General features: G+C 49.8%; 1 protein-coding gene across 1 annotated transcript; it reads right to left on the minus strand.

Annotated features, from left to right (window-relative positions):
* Positions 3,013–10,171, minus strand: ICAM3 (intercellular adhesion molecule 3). Its single transcript, NM_001145379.2, is given in 5 exon segments — positions 3,013–3,276; positions 4,531–4,812; positions 5,160–5,468; positions 8,597–8,863; positions 9,825–10,171. Coding segments are annotated over 5 exon segments (1,119 nt in total). The 5' UTR covers positions 9,916–10,171; the 3' UTR covers positions 3,013–3,106.

Genomic DNA, 17,382 nt, shown 5'->3' on the forward strand with positions numbered 1-17,382 from the left:
GGGCCAAGGGCAGTGCCCTGCCCAAATGGAGGAGCATGGACTTGAATCCAGGCAGGCGGGCTCCAGAACCCCACTCTACACTCCTTCCTGTCTTTCCAGGCCACTGAGACCTCTCATATCCAAGCCCCAGCCTCGCTCCCGTTGCCACTCCTGGTTTGCTCTGCACTCAGCAGCCACAGGGAGCTTTTCAAAACAAGAATCAGATTGCACCATGCCCCTGTCCAGTATGGAGCCTCTGTGGCCTGGCCTTGCTCACCTGCCATTTCAGCAGAGATGTCCCCTAGGCCCAGCACAGGACAGACCCTTGCCTTAACTTGTCTCTCATCTGGCGTGCCCATCGGGAGGCATCTGTGATGTTCCTCATCCAGGCCACCTAGCAGGAATCTGGGCAATGGGTGCCCCTTCCTAAGCCACCCCCCACAGCTGGCCAGTCACCCAAGCCTGTCTGGTCTTCTTCAAGATTTCCAAAACAACTGCAGTCCCTCCATTCCCTTGGCTTCCATCTGGTCCATGCCCCCTCTATCTCTGCTGAACATGGGGCCTGAAGTTCAGAAGACACTGGGCCAGGGGACTGTCATCCCCTGCTGCTAGCCCACCACAAGGTCCCACAAACCTGTCCCTTTGTATTTGTCCACAAAGCAGTACTTGAGTTCATAGTCGCTGAGCAGGTCGTGCACTTCCTGTGGAGACAGAAACCAAAGGACAAGGAATGACCAAGGGCTGAAGGGAGCAACCCAGTGCCACCTTCACGTGGTCCAGCTAAGAAGGCAAGTCGATTACCATCCCCATCTTACAAATGAGGAGACTGAGTCTCAGAGCAGTTACTTGGCCATGGAGGCCATAGCTGGCAGGGCAGGGGTTCAGAGCTTAGCTGCAGATGCCATGCTTTTTTTTTTTTTTTTTGTCTTTTTAGGGGCACACCCAGGGCATATGGAAGTTCCCAGACTAGAGACTGAATAGGAGCTGTAGCCACTGGCCTATGCCACAGCCACAGCAATGCCAGATCCAAGCTGTGTCTGCGACCTACACCACAGCTCACGGCAACACCAGATCCTTAACCCACTGAGTGAGACTTGGGATCGAACCAACATCCCCATGGATACTAGTCAGGCTCATTACCGCTAAGCCACAATGGGAACTCCCAGATCCCATGCTTTTAACCAACACAACACACTCTTTATTAGAGAGTCTATGGTAAGCCTGAGTTCAAGTCCCAGTTCTGCCATATGCCCACAGGGAAGTTGTTTAACCCATCTGAATCTTGGTTTGCAAGACAGACTCTTTCCAATGACCCTGCAAGTTATGAATTAACAAACCCATTTTGTAGATGAGGAAACTGAGGCTCAAAGAAGTGAAGGTCATGTCACTGTCAAAAGTCATGCAATTGTTCAAGGCAGCAGTAGGAATGCCCCCCATGGGTACATGACTGGGGACCTTGTGCACTTAATGAGCCCACTCTGTGTGGCTGCACACACTCCCAATTCCCTCCTACAGAAAGGGTTGCCTTCTTGTGAGCCAGCTGCAGGGGCGAGGTTCTGCGGCCTGATTGTGTCTGACACACTGCACCCTGCAGGAGAGACAGTGTGTTCCCAGCTGAGAGATGGTGGGCACTAGGATGGTGGCTGGCTCTAGAAACAAAGCAGACATGCTTAGTGGCACCTGTCCCAGGCTGTCCCCAAGTCACACCCCTCTCAACACTCCTAGGGCCCTACCAGCCATATGCCCACCCATGGCAGGGAGAGCCAGTGGCAGGTGTGCTGAAGGGACCAGAGGACAGGGATTCTCAACAGCAGGGATAAAGAACCCATTCCACGTTTGAAGGGCAGGGCAGACTAGATGCAATCTTCTTGGGTCCAAAGAACACTGGGAAGCCCTGCCCCATCTGGCCCCAAGAGAAGGGCACCCCTGGCCAGAAAATCAGCCAAGGTGGGGGGTGGGGCTCCATGGAACAATACCTCCCTTTTTCTGCAGGTCTATGACATGGGGACAGGAGGAGACGCCGTTTTTCCAAATTAGTCCTGAGGCCTCTGGGGACCCCAGGAGCTGCTACAACTTCCGGATCTACCTCTAAAAGGAGTTAATAAAGGCTTGCTATGGAAAGGCATATTTTAGTCAACCCTGAAACTTATGGATATGAGGTCCCACCACTCCGTGGTAGAGCAGGGAGCAACAGACATCCCCGTTTCAACAGTCCCAATCTAGTTACCCATTCACAATCCCCCAACACGGCCAAAGCTGCCCGCCCCCTGCCATTCCCCGCCCCCTTCAATCACTTGGTTTCTTCCAAGCCCATGGTCGCCCCTAGCAACGTCTTCCCTCAGTCCAAAGTTGGTTTCTCCCTCTATCTCCGACCCCCAGCATCCCGCTCTTGGTCTCTCCCGGCCACGCGTGGATCCCGCGCATGGACTCACCCACCGACGCCCCCACCCCAGGGCACGCCAGCGTTGGTGTCGCCCGGTTCCCCCCGCGCACGCGCACGGTGGTATTTCCCGCCACGCTCCTACAACGGCACCCCCCCAATACCTGGTTGGTCACGTCCCCCGGGAGGCCCCGGATCAGTATCTTGCGGCGGTTACGGAACTGGCGCTCGGTGTGTTCCAGGCGTTTCCGGATCTCCTCTGGATCTAGTGGGGGCAGTTCTTCTTCAGGTGCCCGGCGCTCCGCGGAATCATCAGCTTCAAGCTCGGCCCCAGCCTCCGGGCTCAGCGGGGGCCGGTGAGTAACGGACACGTCGGCCGCCATCTTGGGAAACCCGGCGCCTTCTGGGACCAGCGAGCCGGGGCGGAGCGGCATAGAGCGGCAACGAGGGTGCGTCCCCTGATTGGCCAAGAGAAGCCCCGCCCCCTTCTCGACCCCATCAGTCCATTGGGTAAATCCAGCCCGCCTCTCAAGAGGTCAAGCCGAGTCTGGGCCCTATGGGCTCCGCCCTTTTCCGCCATCCGACGTCACTCTTTGTACGCGCGGAGCAGTGGGAGAGCACTTCAGTGCAGATGGAGACAAGTCACAGTGTACTGATTTTAAAGCCTTTATTAGTGCGGAATTCGGGGATACCGCCAAGCCCCTGTCGTCTTTGCCTTGCAGTATCCCGAGGGTCCGAGGCTCAGGATCACTCTGCTGCCGCAGCCTCTTTGGGTTGCCTAGGACTCGTTTGGTTCACTTGATAAGTGTCACTCTGCTTCTGCACCCGGAAGACACACATTAAGGCCGCAGCGATAATCACCAAACCCAGGATCGCTAACACCCCCAGGCTAATGGTGATGGCGAGGGGATTCTGACCTGTGCAGGAAAGCAAGAAATAAATACGTGCCTCTCGGCCCCTCCTGAGCTTGTTTCGTCTAGAATAAATAAGCCCAGGAGTTCCCGTCGTGGCGCAGTGGAAACGAGTCCGACTAGGAACCATAAGGTTGCAGGTTCGATCCCTGCTCTCACTAAGTGGGTTAAGGATCCTGCGTAACCCTGAGCTGTGGTGTAGGTCGCAGACGCGGCTCGGAACTGGCATTGCTGTGGCTGTGGTGTAGGCCGGCAGCAACAGCTCCGATTAGACCCCTAGCCTGGGAACCTCCATATGCCGTGGGTGTGGCCCAAAAAAGGACAAAAGACAAAAAAAAAAAAAAAAAAAAAAGCCCCACGTAGGCTTATCTTGAAGTTCATCCTTATTGTAAGAATGTCCATGCCCCGTAAGCTGGCCACCTGGCAGTGGTAGTTACCACTGTAGTTTAATCTGAGGAGGAATGGGATCCCTACGGGCACCTTGAACGTGGAGCCCTCCTGCAAACACTATAGTTGGGGTTTCGGGTTGCCCCGGGCCTGACCATGCAGGATATGTATAGTTCTTTCCACATAAAGCGCTGAGGACATTTAGTTCGGTCAATCTTGGGGCCGTCTGTGGGAGTGCCAAATGATCAGTCACACTCAGCACACTCAAGGCAGAGTGGGGAAAGGGACAGTGAAATCTTCTCAAATTAAGGAAGCAGGCTATAAAGGTCAGAGTGACCTACTCACACAGGACATGCAACTGGACACTCTTGTTCCTGTGCAAGATCACCCCATGCATCTTGAGGGCAGCATTGCAGAGGAAGATACGCCTGTCGTCCCTCTCTGTGGCATTTAGCTGTCACTGGGTGGGCTGTCCAGGTGCTGTGGCTGGAATTCCAACCAGCGTGAAGAGTACTTGGGGTCCAGCAGTGCAAGTTACAATCACTATAGTCCCCTCGTTGACGTTATGCTCGCTCAGGGTCAGGTTGGGCCCCTGGAAGCCTAATGGCAGGGCATTGGCCAGGAGTTGGCTGACCACACACCTCCCTTGAGTGAAGCCCCGCTGCCACCCTCTTCCTTCCCCTCGAGGTATCCAGGATACGGCTTTATGCCACTCTGCAGCCCCTTCCCAGTTTGGGGCGCTCAGCCCCTACTTCTCAGAATACCTGGGCCCTGCCTCTCTGGAGGTTAATAGGAGCTCTTAGGCTCCGCCCCCTCGGGCTGTAGAAGCCCCGCCCCTCGCCTCTGGAGCTGTTTGGCTCCGTCCACGCTTACTTTGGATCGTCACGTTCTCCCGGGTCTCCAGGGTCTTGCCACCTAAGGTCATGTTGCAGACAATCTCGTGGGCGCCTTTCTGCTCTGCCTTCGCGGTGGCTGTGGCCGTGAGCCTGTCCCCGTGGCTCACGACTGCGGGATTCAGACTCTGGTTCCCCAGCGCCAGTTGGACTTGGGCTTCCGAGGCTGGGAAGACCCCATCCAGGGTGCACTCCACGGGCCACAACGTTTCCACTTCCGAAAACTGTGGGACAACTAGCCGAGGAGGGGTCACGGGCATGGCTTAAAAGAAAGGTGCGGTGTGAGTGGAAGGAGGTCTCACAGCCGTGGACGCCACTTTCCCCGTGACACTCATCCCCTCAAACCAGGGTCCTTCTTTCCCAGGATGCCTTGCTGCCTGGGTCACCCCCTTCCCAGGACACACACACACACACACACACACACACACAGCCTTCTCAAAAGTTCCCGCGAACACGAGCCTTCCATCTGCGGCTACCCCGCGCAGTGGCCAAGGGCATGTTTTCCCAGAAACCCTTGAAATCCAGGCCACCCCTTTCTCAGGAATCCCACGGCCGGGGCACCCCTACCCTGGCTCCGCTCATCACCCACCGTCTAGACCCTCCCCTCACCGAAGGTTTGGAGCTTTCTGGGGGCAGAACTGTTCTGGAACAGTCCCAGCCCTTGAGACCGCAGGTCCAATTCTGTGCGGCAAGAGAAATTGGCGCCGTGGTCGTCTCTGCTCGCGGACACTGTGACCGTGACTTCGGTGGGCTCCCCCTTTGCTGCTGGCTGCCGGCCCAGCTCTTCCTCCCCCTTGAACAGCGCCACCGTGAGGTGGGCCCTGGGAGCTCCGCCAGACAAGAGGCAACTCAGGAGGAGGGGCTTGTCCAAGGGGTGCCAGGGGGGCAGAGGGGCCAGTTCCACGCGCTCTGGGAACCCTGGGTTTGAGGGTGTGAAGGGGAGAGCAGAGTTTATCAGCCAGCCCAGCAGCACCCACCCTAGGGAGTGGAGAAGAGCCCAGCGTGGCCCAATTCAGAGCAGTGAACTTTATGCTAATAAACCTACAGGGCCTCAAGTGTGCTAGTATGAGTGTTTGCTCTTGTCACTAGCATCATGACTATTATTTCCTGTTTTGTCCGACACCTTGAAAGGCATTGAAATAATAGTTAGATTTTCTGTGCCCAAGAACTTCACTGTTGGGGGGGGAAGGAAGGAAGGGAACTAAAGTTTATGGCCACTTACGATGTTAATAGTAATCATAACATTTCCTGTTTATTTTGAGTTTTCCTTAAGACTTTTGAGATATCATCCACCTTCATTCTCACAGAATCCACTCTTATTCTTTTCTTTTATGGATAGAGGAACTGAGGCCTAAAGAGGTGAGGGTAAGGTAATCCACCCAAGGACGAATGGCCAGGAGGAAGGGGCAGAGCCAGAGTTAGTGAGTTTCCAAAATTCCAGACCTGTGTGTCTACCCATCTCCTTGATATTGGGTCTAGGAACTCCCCTGACCTCTCCTCCCAGTTTCTGGCCTGGACTGTGATCTTGGCCTCTCCTAGAGCTTAGTCCAGCCCTCCCCAACCAGCCTCAGGCACTTAAAGCTCTCACAAGTGCAACTGTTGGGGCACCCTCTCAGGGTGCTCTGCACAGTCCCAGGGGACTTTACAGCCCCAAGCTGGGCCCTCTCCCAGCTGCAGTGGCCCTCAAAGCACACATATCAAACTGTAGGCCTCCTTTGGGGAGCATCTCTCAAGCCTGGGTCTCAATAAGCCACACAGAGGCCTATGGACTGGGTACTATGGAAAATATTTAACATTGGACTATTTACAATTTTGCAATATTTAACAATGGAGTTCCCTTGTGGCTCAGTGGGTTAAGGATCCAGCCTTATCACTGCTGTGATGCAGGTTTGATCCCTGGCCTAGGAATTTCTGCATGCTGAGGATGCAGCCAAAAATAAAAAATAAAAACAAAACCAAAAATCACAAACAACAGGAGTTCCCGCTGTGGTGCAAAAGGATGGATAGTGTCCCTGCAGTGGCAGAGATGAGGGTTTGATCCCTGGCCCGGCTCAGGGGTTGAGGATCTGGTGTTGCTGTGGCTGTGGCATAGGTTGAAACTCCAGCTTGGATTCAATCCAAGAACTCCATGTGCCATAGGGCGGCAAAAAAAATAAAGATTACAAATAAAAATAAAACATAATATTTGGAGTTCCTGTTGTGGCTCAGCAGTAACGAGCCCAACTAGTATCCATGAGGACATGGGTTCGATCCCTGGCCTAGCTCAGTGGGTTGAGGATCTAGTGTTACCCTGAGCTGTGGTGTAGGTCACAGATGCAGCTCGGATCCCAAGTCACTGTGGCACAGGGCAGCAACTGCTGCTCCGATTTAACTCCTAGCCTGGGAACTTCCATATGCTGCATGTGTGGCCCTAAAAACTAAAGTAAATAAATAAATAAATAAATAAATAAATAAAAATAACATTTAACAAGGAGGTGCCCACATTAACCTCTGGTTAAGGGGTAATGGTATGCTGGCACATGCTAATAATGCTTGGGCTTTCAGGAGGTGGGGTGGGCAATCCCTGACACGAAGCATTTGCCAATTTCTGTGGTATAATAAATACACCCACTTTGGCTGATTTCAAGCTACTCAGAGTTGGGAAGAGATGAGCACAGTAGGTTCTCATGAGCCAGGTCCAAGAGGCTCCTACACAGTCTGGCCAGAGGCATCTCATAGTCACACAGGGATACACATAGGCAAACTGTTACACACACACAAATAAATGTACACAGAAATACAAAAACAAATAATGACGTCCTTACACAGACATCCGCATATATGTCACAGCCACAGTAACACCAGATCCAAGCCACATCTTGCAAACTTCACTGCAGTTTGTGGCAAGGCCAGATCCTTAACCCTCTGAGCATAGCCAAGGATCAAACCCACATCCTCACAGACACTATATCAGGTTCTTAACACACTGAGCCACAATCGGAACTCCCTATCAGGGCTTTTGAATGAGCACCTACGTGTCAACACTTAAAAGAGCAGCCATTCATCTACAACATTAGGTAGGTGGAGGTTTGACATTTACCCCTTTTAAAATATTTTTTGATATTGAAGCCATATGAATTTATTACCTGCCATAAAAATCAAAATAATAAGAAACATGAGATCTCATTTTTAAAATGCATGTAGTTTCGGCTGTGGCACAGTGGGTTAAAAATCCAACTGCAGGAATTCCTCTCCTGGTGCAGCCAAAATGAATCTGACTAGGAACCATGAGGTTGTGGTTTCAATCCCTGGCCTCGCTCAGGGGGTTAGGGATCTGGCGTTGCTGTGAGTGGTGTAGGTTGTAGATACAGCTCAGATCTGGCATTGCTGTGGCTGTGGTACAGGGCAGCTGCTGTAGCTCCGATTACACCCTAGCCTAGGAACCTCATATGCCTCGGGTGTGGCCCTAAAAAGACAAAAAAAAAAAAAAAAAAAAAAAAAAAAAAAAGAATCCAACTGCAGTGGCACCTGTCATTGTGAAGGCACAGGTTTAATCTCTGCCTGGCACAGTGGGTTAAAGGATCCTGCATTGCTGCAGCTGTGGTATAGGTCACATATGTGGCTCAGATTCAGTCCCTGGCCCAGGAACTTCCATGTGCCATGGGTGTGGCCATTAAAAAAAAAGTTGGAGTTTCCTATAGCCTACTGGATTAAAGATCCAGCATTGTCACTGGTTACTCCTGTGGCTTGGGTTTGATCCCTGGCCCAGGGAATTCTGCATGCTGTGGGTGTGGCAAAAAAAAAAAAAAAAAAAAAGCTTGTTGGGACCCAAATAAATTGATTTCACAGCTGCTGCCTTGGCAGGTGGTTGGGATGCACCTCTCTCTCTCTCTCTCTCTCTCACACACACACACACACACACCCTCCAGACCTGAGCTCTGGGTCAGAGCCCTAGTCCATTCCTGCAAACTCAGTGCCCCCCCCACTGCCCCCCATCCCCTGCACTACTGGTCATCTACCCCCACTACTGCCCGAGGCCAGCCCCACTTCCAGGCACAGCCACTCACGGTAGATGGTGATGTTAGAGGATCTTACTATCTGGAAGTCATCGCAGAGGCCAAAGCAGAAGAACTGGGTGTCACCAGTCACATTGTTGAGTTGGAAGGCTGCCCAGCCCCGGCCACTGCCCACCGGCTCCCAGAGTAGGTACGTCTCTACGGAGATGAGTTTAGCATGGAGGCAATCTGTACTGCAGTTTACCAAGACAGACTCTCCAGGAAGCACTGCTGGGGGCTGCAGCTCCACTCTCATCTGGAACTCCTGCCCCTGAGCACCTGCAAGAATTAAGGGAAACTCTGCTGGGGGCTCCAATGCCCCGCAACCCACGCATCCCATCTGCAGCAGGCCCCACCATTCGGCACCTCCTCTTGTTGAGATGGTCCCTGCCTTCCAGGTGTTTCGGTTTAGTGGAGAAATACATTCAATGAACCAGGAACGCAAGAGAACTGGGACAGAGGCCAGAGGAGACCCTGATCCAGTCACCAGGAGAAAGTGAGTCAGGGAAGGCCTCCTGGAGGAGAGGACCACTGTGGCCAGTTTTTTTTTTTTTTTTAATTTTCCCACTGTACAGCAAGGGGGTCAGGTTATCCTTACTTGTATACATTACAATGTGGCCAGTTTTAAAGGTTTAAGGAGTTATCCAAGTGAAAGGGTGATCCTGGCAGCTGGAAGAGCACAGGCAGAGGTGGAGGCTCCAGATGGAGCAGGGAGAGGTGCAGGTGTGCATGTGTGTTTTCGTGTTTGCATGCGTGTTTTCGTGTTCGCATGCATGTATGTGCATTTGTGTGTGTGTGTGTTTTGTGGAGGTGGCGGGGAACAAGTCAAATGCAGGGTTGGGCCTTAGGGAGCCCTGAGGGCTGAGTGCAGGAGCCATCACTCTCTCCCAAGGACATTGGTGAGCCCCCCAGCAGATCAGAGCTAAAGAAGCGTAAGTTGGGAGTTCTCTGATGGCCTAGCAGGTTGAGGCTCCTGCGTTCTCACCGCTGTGGCTCTGGTTGCTGCTGTGCTGCTGTCCTGGCCCAGGAATTCCCACATACTGCCTGTGTGGCAAAAAAGAAAAAAAAATATACAAAAAAACCCAAAGAGAGAACCTGAAATAAACGTTGCAACTCTCATTTAAAAAAAAAAAAAAAAAAGCGTAAGTTACCACAGCCCCAGGCAGCAGGGTGTGAGATGCTCTGTGGGCCTTCCCCTCCCCTCCCAATTCCCCAATTCCAGCCCTCCCCTGTACCTCACCTGGGGGTAGTAGACAGGCAACTAGAAGCAGAGAGATGAGGAAAATCCAGTAGGCCCCGGACGGCAGCCACGATGGCACCATGGTGGCCATCCTGCAGGAGGAAGTTGCCTTAATGAGGTGCTGGCTACCACGGAGCAAGCGAGTCACCCAGGGGAAGGAAGCACAGTCACTGCAGTTACGAAGGCTGCAGTCCAGGGGCCGCACCTTGTCCAGTCCTGGGGAGGGGCAGGGGATACTCTGTCCCCCCCGGGGTTCCGAGTTGGGGGGCCCAATGGGGTGGAAGGCTCTGGCAAGCCTCTGAGAGGGCAGACCTCAGTTAAACCCTGATCCCACATGAACCCACAGGAAGTGCTAACACTATCATCTTCCTTTGTTAACAGCACTGGAAAGCCTTAGGGGGAGGGGTGTGAAACATCTTCCTGTTGAACTTTGGTGAAGTGGGGCAGATGCTCTGTCCCAAGCAGGAAGTTACTGGGGGATATTCAGACACTTGCCTCGAAGTGATAGATAGGGTGGGACTTCAAGGCAACATTTCAAGGAGGCAACCATGAGCAGACTTGAGGAGTTAGCATGAGATCTCAACCTTCCTGGGGGGCAAAGAAGAGATTTGGAGGTGATAATGAGAGACCGCCTAAGATGAGTGAAGCCATGACAATGAACAGAGCTCACACTGATTGGGCACTTGTGCCAGGCTCTGTGTTGGCTGCCCCAATGATTCCTATGGGGGCCACTTACCTTTGTTTATTTATTTATTGTCTTTTTTTTGCTATTTCTTTGGGCCGCTCCTGCGGCATATGGAGGTTCCCAGGCTAGGGGTCGAATTGGAGCTGTAGCTGCCAGCCTACGCTAGAGCCACAGCAACGCGGGATCCGAGCCGCGTCTGCAGCCTACACCACAGCTCACAGCAACGCCGGATCGTTAACCCACTGAGCAAGGGCAGGGACCGAACCCGCAACCTCATGGTTCCTAGTCGGATTCGTTAACCACTGCGCCACGACGGGAACTCCTATTTATTGTCTTTTTGTCTTTTTAGGGCTGTACCCGCGGCATATGGAGGTTCCCAGGCTAGGGGTTGAATCGGAGCTGTAGCTGCTGGCCTATGCCACAGCCACAGCAAAGCAGGATCCCTGCCGCATCTGCAACCTACACCATAGCTCATGGCAATGCTGGTCCCAGAACCACTGAGCAAGGCCAGGGATCGAACCCACAACCTCATGGTTCCTAGTCAGATTCGTTTCTGCTGCACCACAACGGGAACTCCCAGGGCCCCTTACCTTTGAGGGTCTTGGGGGAAGGTCCCCACATTCCCTGGGTGCAGTGCCGAGGTGGGGTGTGTGGAGATGGCTAAATCTGGAACCACCGTTTGCCAAGGGGCTATTTGTAACCCCTTCCCCCTATCCCCATCCCCCCTTGCCCTTCCCTCCAGAGAGGTGGTCTTTATCCAAGAGAAGGGACTGCGGGGTGGGGGTCGGGTGGGCATATCCCCTCCATCAGCTCCATTTCTCAGACCACTGACCTGTCTCCTGTGCCTCTGCTCTGAGCTCCAGAGAGGGACTTTGTTGAGGGCTATGATGGTGTTTTCCCCAGTGGCTGCGACACTGCATTCTCCCACCAGCTGAGCATGAGTGTTTCAGTTTCGCTACATCCTTGTCAACACTTGCTGTTTCCTATGTGCTTTTCCTCAGCATTCATCTACTCTCCGAATCCCTGAGGCCACACCTCCTCTCCTCTCACCTGGAACAAGCTCTTGCAATCAGATCTCTCCTTGCCTGCCCTGCCTCCGCCAAGTCCATTTCCCCCATGGTACTCAGAGAATAACTAAATCAAAAGTTTTTGTAAATAATATATTTGATAAAGCACTAATATCTAAATCAAAAGTTTTTGTAAATAATATATTTGATAAAGCACTAATATCTAGTTTATAAAGAATGCCTACAACTTGACAACCACAAAACCAACACAGAAATGGGCAAAGAAAAAAAAAGCAAAACTGGGCAAAGACACAACACTTCTCCAAAAAAGCTATACAAATGGCAAATAAACACACGAACAATGCTCAACATCACAAGTCATTAGGGAAATGTAAATCAACACCACAGCAGCATAGCCCTTCACACCTCTGAGGAACATAGGAAAACACACATAGGAAACAGCACATAGGAAACAGCAAGTGTTGACAAGGATGTAGCGAAACTGAAACACTCATACTCAGCTGGTGGGAGAATGCAGTGTCGCAACCACTGGGGAAAACAGTTTGGTGGTTCCTCAAGAGGTTAAACAGAAGAAGTCCCCAGTGCGCCTCAGCGTTAACAAAGCTGGCTAGTATCCAGGAGGACCCGGGTTCGATCCCTGGCCTTGCTCAGTGGGTTAAAAGATCTGGCATTGCTGTGAGCTGTGGTGTAGGTCACAGAAGTGGCTTAGGTTCTGCATTGCTGTAGCTGTGGCTGTGGCTGGCAGTTGCAGCTCCAATTTGACCCCTAGCCAGAGAACTTCCATATGCCATAGGTGTGGCCCTAAAAACCAAAAAAAAAAAAAAAAAAAAAAAAAAGCAACGGAGAGAGAGAGAAGTTAAGCAGAATTATATGACCCAACAATTCCACTCCTAGAAATATATACCCAAAAGAACTGAAAGCAAGGATTCAAATAGATAATTGCACACCTATGTTCATAGTAGCATTAGCCGAAAGGTGCAAACAACCCAAATTCTGTCCCACAACATAAAACTGGATAAACAAATGTGGTGGGTACATATAATGGAATGTTATGCAGCCTTAAAAGGAGTGCAATCCTGACACCTGCTACCACAAAGATGAAACTTAAAAACATGATGTTAAGCAAAATAAACCAGACACCAAAGGAAAAATTTCTACTTATATGAGGTCCCTAGAATAGGCAAATTAATAAAGAAAATAGAGGATGGATACCAGGGGCAAGGGGGAGGAGGGAATGGGAAGTCAGTATTTAATGGGAACAGTTTCTTTTTTGGGGAGATGAAAATGTTCTGTAAATAGATAGTGATTTTTTTTTCTGGGCACATCTGCTGCATGTGGAAGTTCCTGGGTCAGGGATCAAATCTGAGCCAGAGCAGTGACCTGAGCCACAGCAGTGACAATGCCAAGTCCTTAACTGGGCTGGGCCACCAGGGAGCTCCAATAGTGATGTTGATGATAGACCATTGTGAATGTATTTAATGCCATTGAATGATACATTTAAAACATTTTAAAATGGTGAAAATTGCCTTATGTAAATTTCACCATTATTATTATTATTTTTTTGTCTTTTTGCCATTTCTAGGGCCGCTCCTGCAGCATATGGAGGTTCCCGGGCTAGGGGTCTAATAGGAGCTGTAGCCACTGATCTATGCCAGAGCCACAGCAACACGGGATCCGAGCTGCATCTGCAACCTACACCACAGCTCACGGCAACGCCGGATCGTTAACCCACTGAGCAAGGGCAGGGATCAAACCCGCAACCTCATGGTTCCTAGTCGGATTTGTCAACCACTGCGCCACGACGGGAACTCCCAAGTTTCACCATTATAAAAAAAAAGTGAAAGCTACCTATTTGGATTTGTACCCAAAACATGAGAGGGCTTGGTGGATGGGCAGAGGGGTGGAGAGAGAGCTGGATAGATACAGTATGATAAATTTAGCAACATGGTAATTGCAGAACCTCTGGGTATTCACCCTACTCTTTTCAGATTTTCTGTATGTTTGCAATTTTTTCAGAACATAATGTTGGAAAGTGACAACCACATCCTTGATAGATCTGGGTGGCAGCTCATGTCACAAAGGAGGGAAAAGCAGAGAGGACACAATGCCCTCTGTGAGAGAGACTTGCCAAAAACTGGACAGGGAATCTGACCCTCGGTTGGTCAAGTTGAGGACATAGGAACACGTTAAACTACACCACAAGGATGACCTCAAACTGGTAGAGTCTACAGAACAAACAGCACTAGTTTCATCACCAAATATTAGCAAGGGCGAAAGAAGAGGAACTCAGAACTTGCAGGAAACTGCACCCAACCAAAGGCAGCGCAGGGACCTTGTTTGGATTTTATTTTTATTTGAACAAACCATAAACAAACACCTGATATTGAAGAGATAATTGGGGGACTCTGAGCACAAGTGATACAATGATACTGAGGAATTACCATTAAACTTTTCAGTTTTTTCCTTTTTTTTTTTTTTTTGCTTTTTAGGGCCACACTCGCACCACATGGAAGTTCCCAAGCTAAGGGTCAAATTGCAGATGTAGCTACCGGCCTACGCCACAGCCACAGCAACAAGGGATCCAAGCTGCGTCTGTGACCTACACCACAGCTCACAGCAATGCCAGATCCTGAACCCACTGAGCGAGGTTAGGGATGGAACCGGCAACCTCATGGTTCCTAGTCGGATTTGTTTCTGCTGCACCACCATGGGAACTCCAAACTTTTCAGTACTGATCATGAAATTGTAGTTATTTTTTGTGAAGATTTTTTTTTTTTTTTGCCATTTCTTGGTCCGCTCCCATGGCATATGGAGGTTTCCAGGCTAGGGGTCGAATTGGAGCTGTAGCCTCCGGCCTAGGCCGGAGCCACAGCAACGCAGGATCCGAGCCACGTCTGCAATCTACACCACAGTTCATGGCAACGCCGGATCCTTAACCCACTGAGCAAGGGCAGGGATTGAACCCACAACCTCATGGTTCCTAGTCAGATTCGTTAACCACTGAGCCACAATGGGACCTCCTGAGTATGCTTTAAATTGGCCATAATAAAAGTTGTTTGTTTCTTTGGGCTGCTCTCTTGGCATGGAGAAGTTCCCAGGCCAGGGACTGAACCCAAACCACAACAGTGACAATGCCGAGTCCTTAACTGCTAGGCTACCAGGGAACTTAAAAGTTTTTAAAAAGTAGCTGCCCAAGAACAAGCCAAGATAATTTAGAAAAAAAAAAAAAAAAAAGAATGAGAAGAGACCTGTCCTATCAACTATCAAAATATATTCTAGTGTCAGTGACTTTCAAAATTACCAGGTTAGATCGTGCAGGCTGCTATTCCCAGTGGGAATTTTTCCTACAGTTACCCTTTAATGTGGGTGAAACGATGTGTACACATGTTTACTCACTGCAGCATGGGCATGGCAAAAGGTTACAAATGACTACATGAGGAGTTCTTGTTGTGGCTCAGCAGGTTAAGAACCCAACATAGTCTCCGTGAGGATGCAGGTTCAATCCCTGGCCTTGCTTAGTGGGTTGAGGATCCAGCGTTGCCACAAGCTGCAGCAGTTCACAGATGAGGCTCAGATCTGGTGTCACTGCAGTTATGGCACAGGCTGGCAGCTATCCCTCTGATTCAACTCCTAAACTGGGAATTTCCATATGCCCAGGTGTGGCCCTAAACAAAACAAAACAAAACAAAAACAAGCCCAAGAACATACTGTATGGAATTCCTGTCGTGGCTCAGTGGTTAACGAATCCAACTAGGAACCATGAGGTTATGATCCCTGGCCTTGCTCAGTGGGTTGAGGATCTGGTGTTGCTGTTAATTAGCTGTGGTGTAACTTGCAGACTTGGCTTGGATCCTGCATTGCTGTGGCTCTGGTGAAGGCCAATGGCTACAGCTCCAATTAGACTTCTAGCCTGTGAATCTCCATATGCTACAGGAGCAGCCCTAGAAAAGTCAAAAAGACAAAAAAAAAAAAAAAAAAAAAGAAAGAAAGAAAGAAAAAAAAAGAACGTACTGTATGGCTCAGGGAAATCTACTCAAGAGTTTGCAATAACCGGAGTTCCCGTCGTGGCGCAGTGGTTAACGAATCCGACTAGGAACCAAGAGGTTGCGGGTTCGGTCCCTGACCTTGCTCAGTGGGTTAACGATCTGGCGTTGCCGTGAGCTGTGGTGTAGGTTGCAGACGCGGCTCGGATCCCGCGTTGCTGTGGCTCTGGCGTAGGCCGGTGGCTACAGCTCCGATTCAACCCCTAGCCTGGGAACCTCCATATGCCGCGGGAGCGGCCCAAGAAATAGCAACAATAACAACAACAACAACAACAACAAAAAGACAAAAGACAAAAAAAAAAAAAGAGTTTGCAATAACCTATATGAGAAAAAAAGAATGGAGATGTGTGTATGTGTGTGTGTGTATATATATATATGTACACATATAACATATTCACTATGCTATATACTTGAAATTAATACAACATTGTGTGGTTCCCACTGTGGGGCAATGGGATCTGCAGTGTCTTGGGAGCATGGGGATGCAGGCTCAATTCCCAGCCAGGCACAGTGGGCTAAGGATCTGGCGTCAATGCAGCTGGCAACTTGGGTCGCAACTGTGGTTCAGATCTGATCCCTAGCCCAGGAACTCCATAAGCTGTGAAAGAAAGAAAGAGAAAGGAAGGAAGGAAGGAAGGAAGACAGACAAACTAATACAACATTGTAAGTCAACTATACTCCAATAAAGTTTTTTTTTTAATTTTTATTTTTGTCTTTTTTAGGGCCGCACCTGCAGCACACGAAGGTTCCCAGGCTAGGGGTCGAATAGGAGCTGTAGCCGCCACCCTACACCACAGATACAGCAATGCCAGATCCTAGACGCATCTGCAAGCTACACCACAACTCACAGCAACGCCAGATCCTTAACTCACTGAGCGAGGCCAGGGATCAAACCTGTATCCTCATGGATGCTAGTCAGACTCGTTTCCACTGAGCCACAATGGGAACTCCCAATAAAGTTTTTTAAAAAAAATGACTACATGCACCCCATCAGAGAACAAATGCTGATGACATTTGAATGATGACCTACAACACAACCATAAAATAGAAAAACACTTTTGCCAGGCTATATGGGATCACCTCCAAGGCCAATTACATGGGGAAAAAAATGAAAAGATATAGACTAGAGCTCTATATAGCAGCACATACTTTGCAAAAGATGGGAAAATATAAAATAAAATGTATAATATTAAATATATTAAAAAAAGAAAAAATATAAAAAAATAGAAAACAAAAATAAAATAAAAATTAATATACAAAAAGGAAAAACAGGGGAATTCCCACACAACAGGATCAGTGGCATCTTGGGAGCATTGGGATACAAGTTCCATCACCAGCCCAGTACACTGGGTTAAGGATCCGGTGTTGCTGTAGTTGCTACGTAGGTCACAATTATGGCTTGGATCTGAACCCTGGCCCAGGAATTCCATTTGCCACGGAATGGCCAAAAAATAAAAAGTAGGAAAAATAAAGGTGTGAAAATATGTGTACGGATTTCCTTGTATCTGGATAAATTTCCTCTGGAAGCCCAACCAAGAAACCAGATGATGTTAGTTGTCCCTTGGAGAGGTAACAGTGGTGGCTAAGGGACAGAGGAGGAAAATTTTACTGCCTATGTCAACACGACCTATCCAAAAAAAAAAAAAAAAAAAGGAAGATTTATAGTTATAATCAATATTTAATTTTGAAAACTGTTATAAAAAGCAAAATATCAGTAGGATAGTGCCAAACTGTCCTGTCAGGAGAGCTGTGATGCACAGGGTCTCGAGAAGTCCCATGGGAAAGAAATATAACTGCTTTTC

Source organism: Sus scrofa, chromosome 2 (assembly GCF_000003025.6).
Source record: "Sus scrofa isolate TJ Tabasco breed Duroc chromosome 2, Sscrofa11.1, whole genome shotgun sequence".
Taxonomy (NCBI): Eukaryota; Metazoa; Chordata; class Mammalia; order Artiodactyla; family Suidae; genus Sus; species Sus scrofa.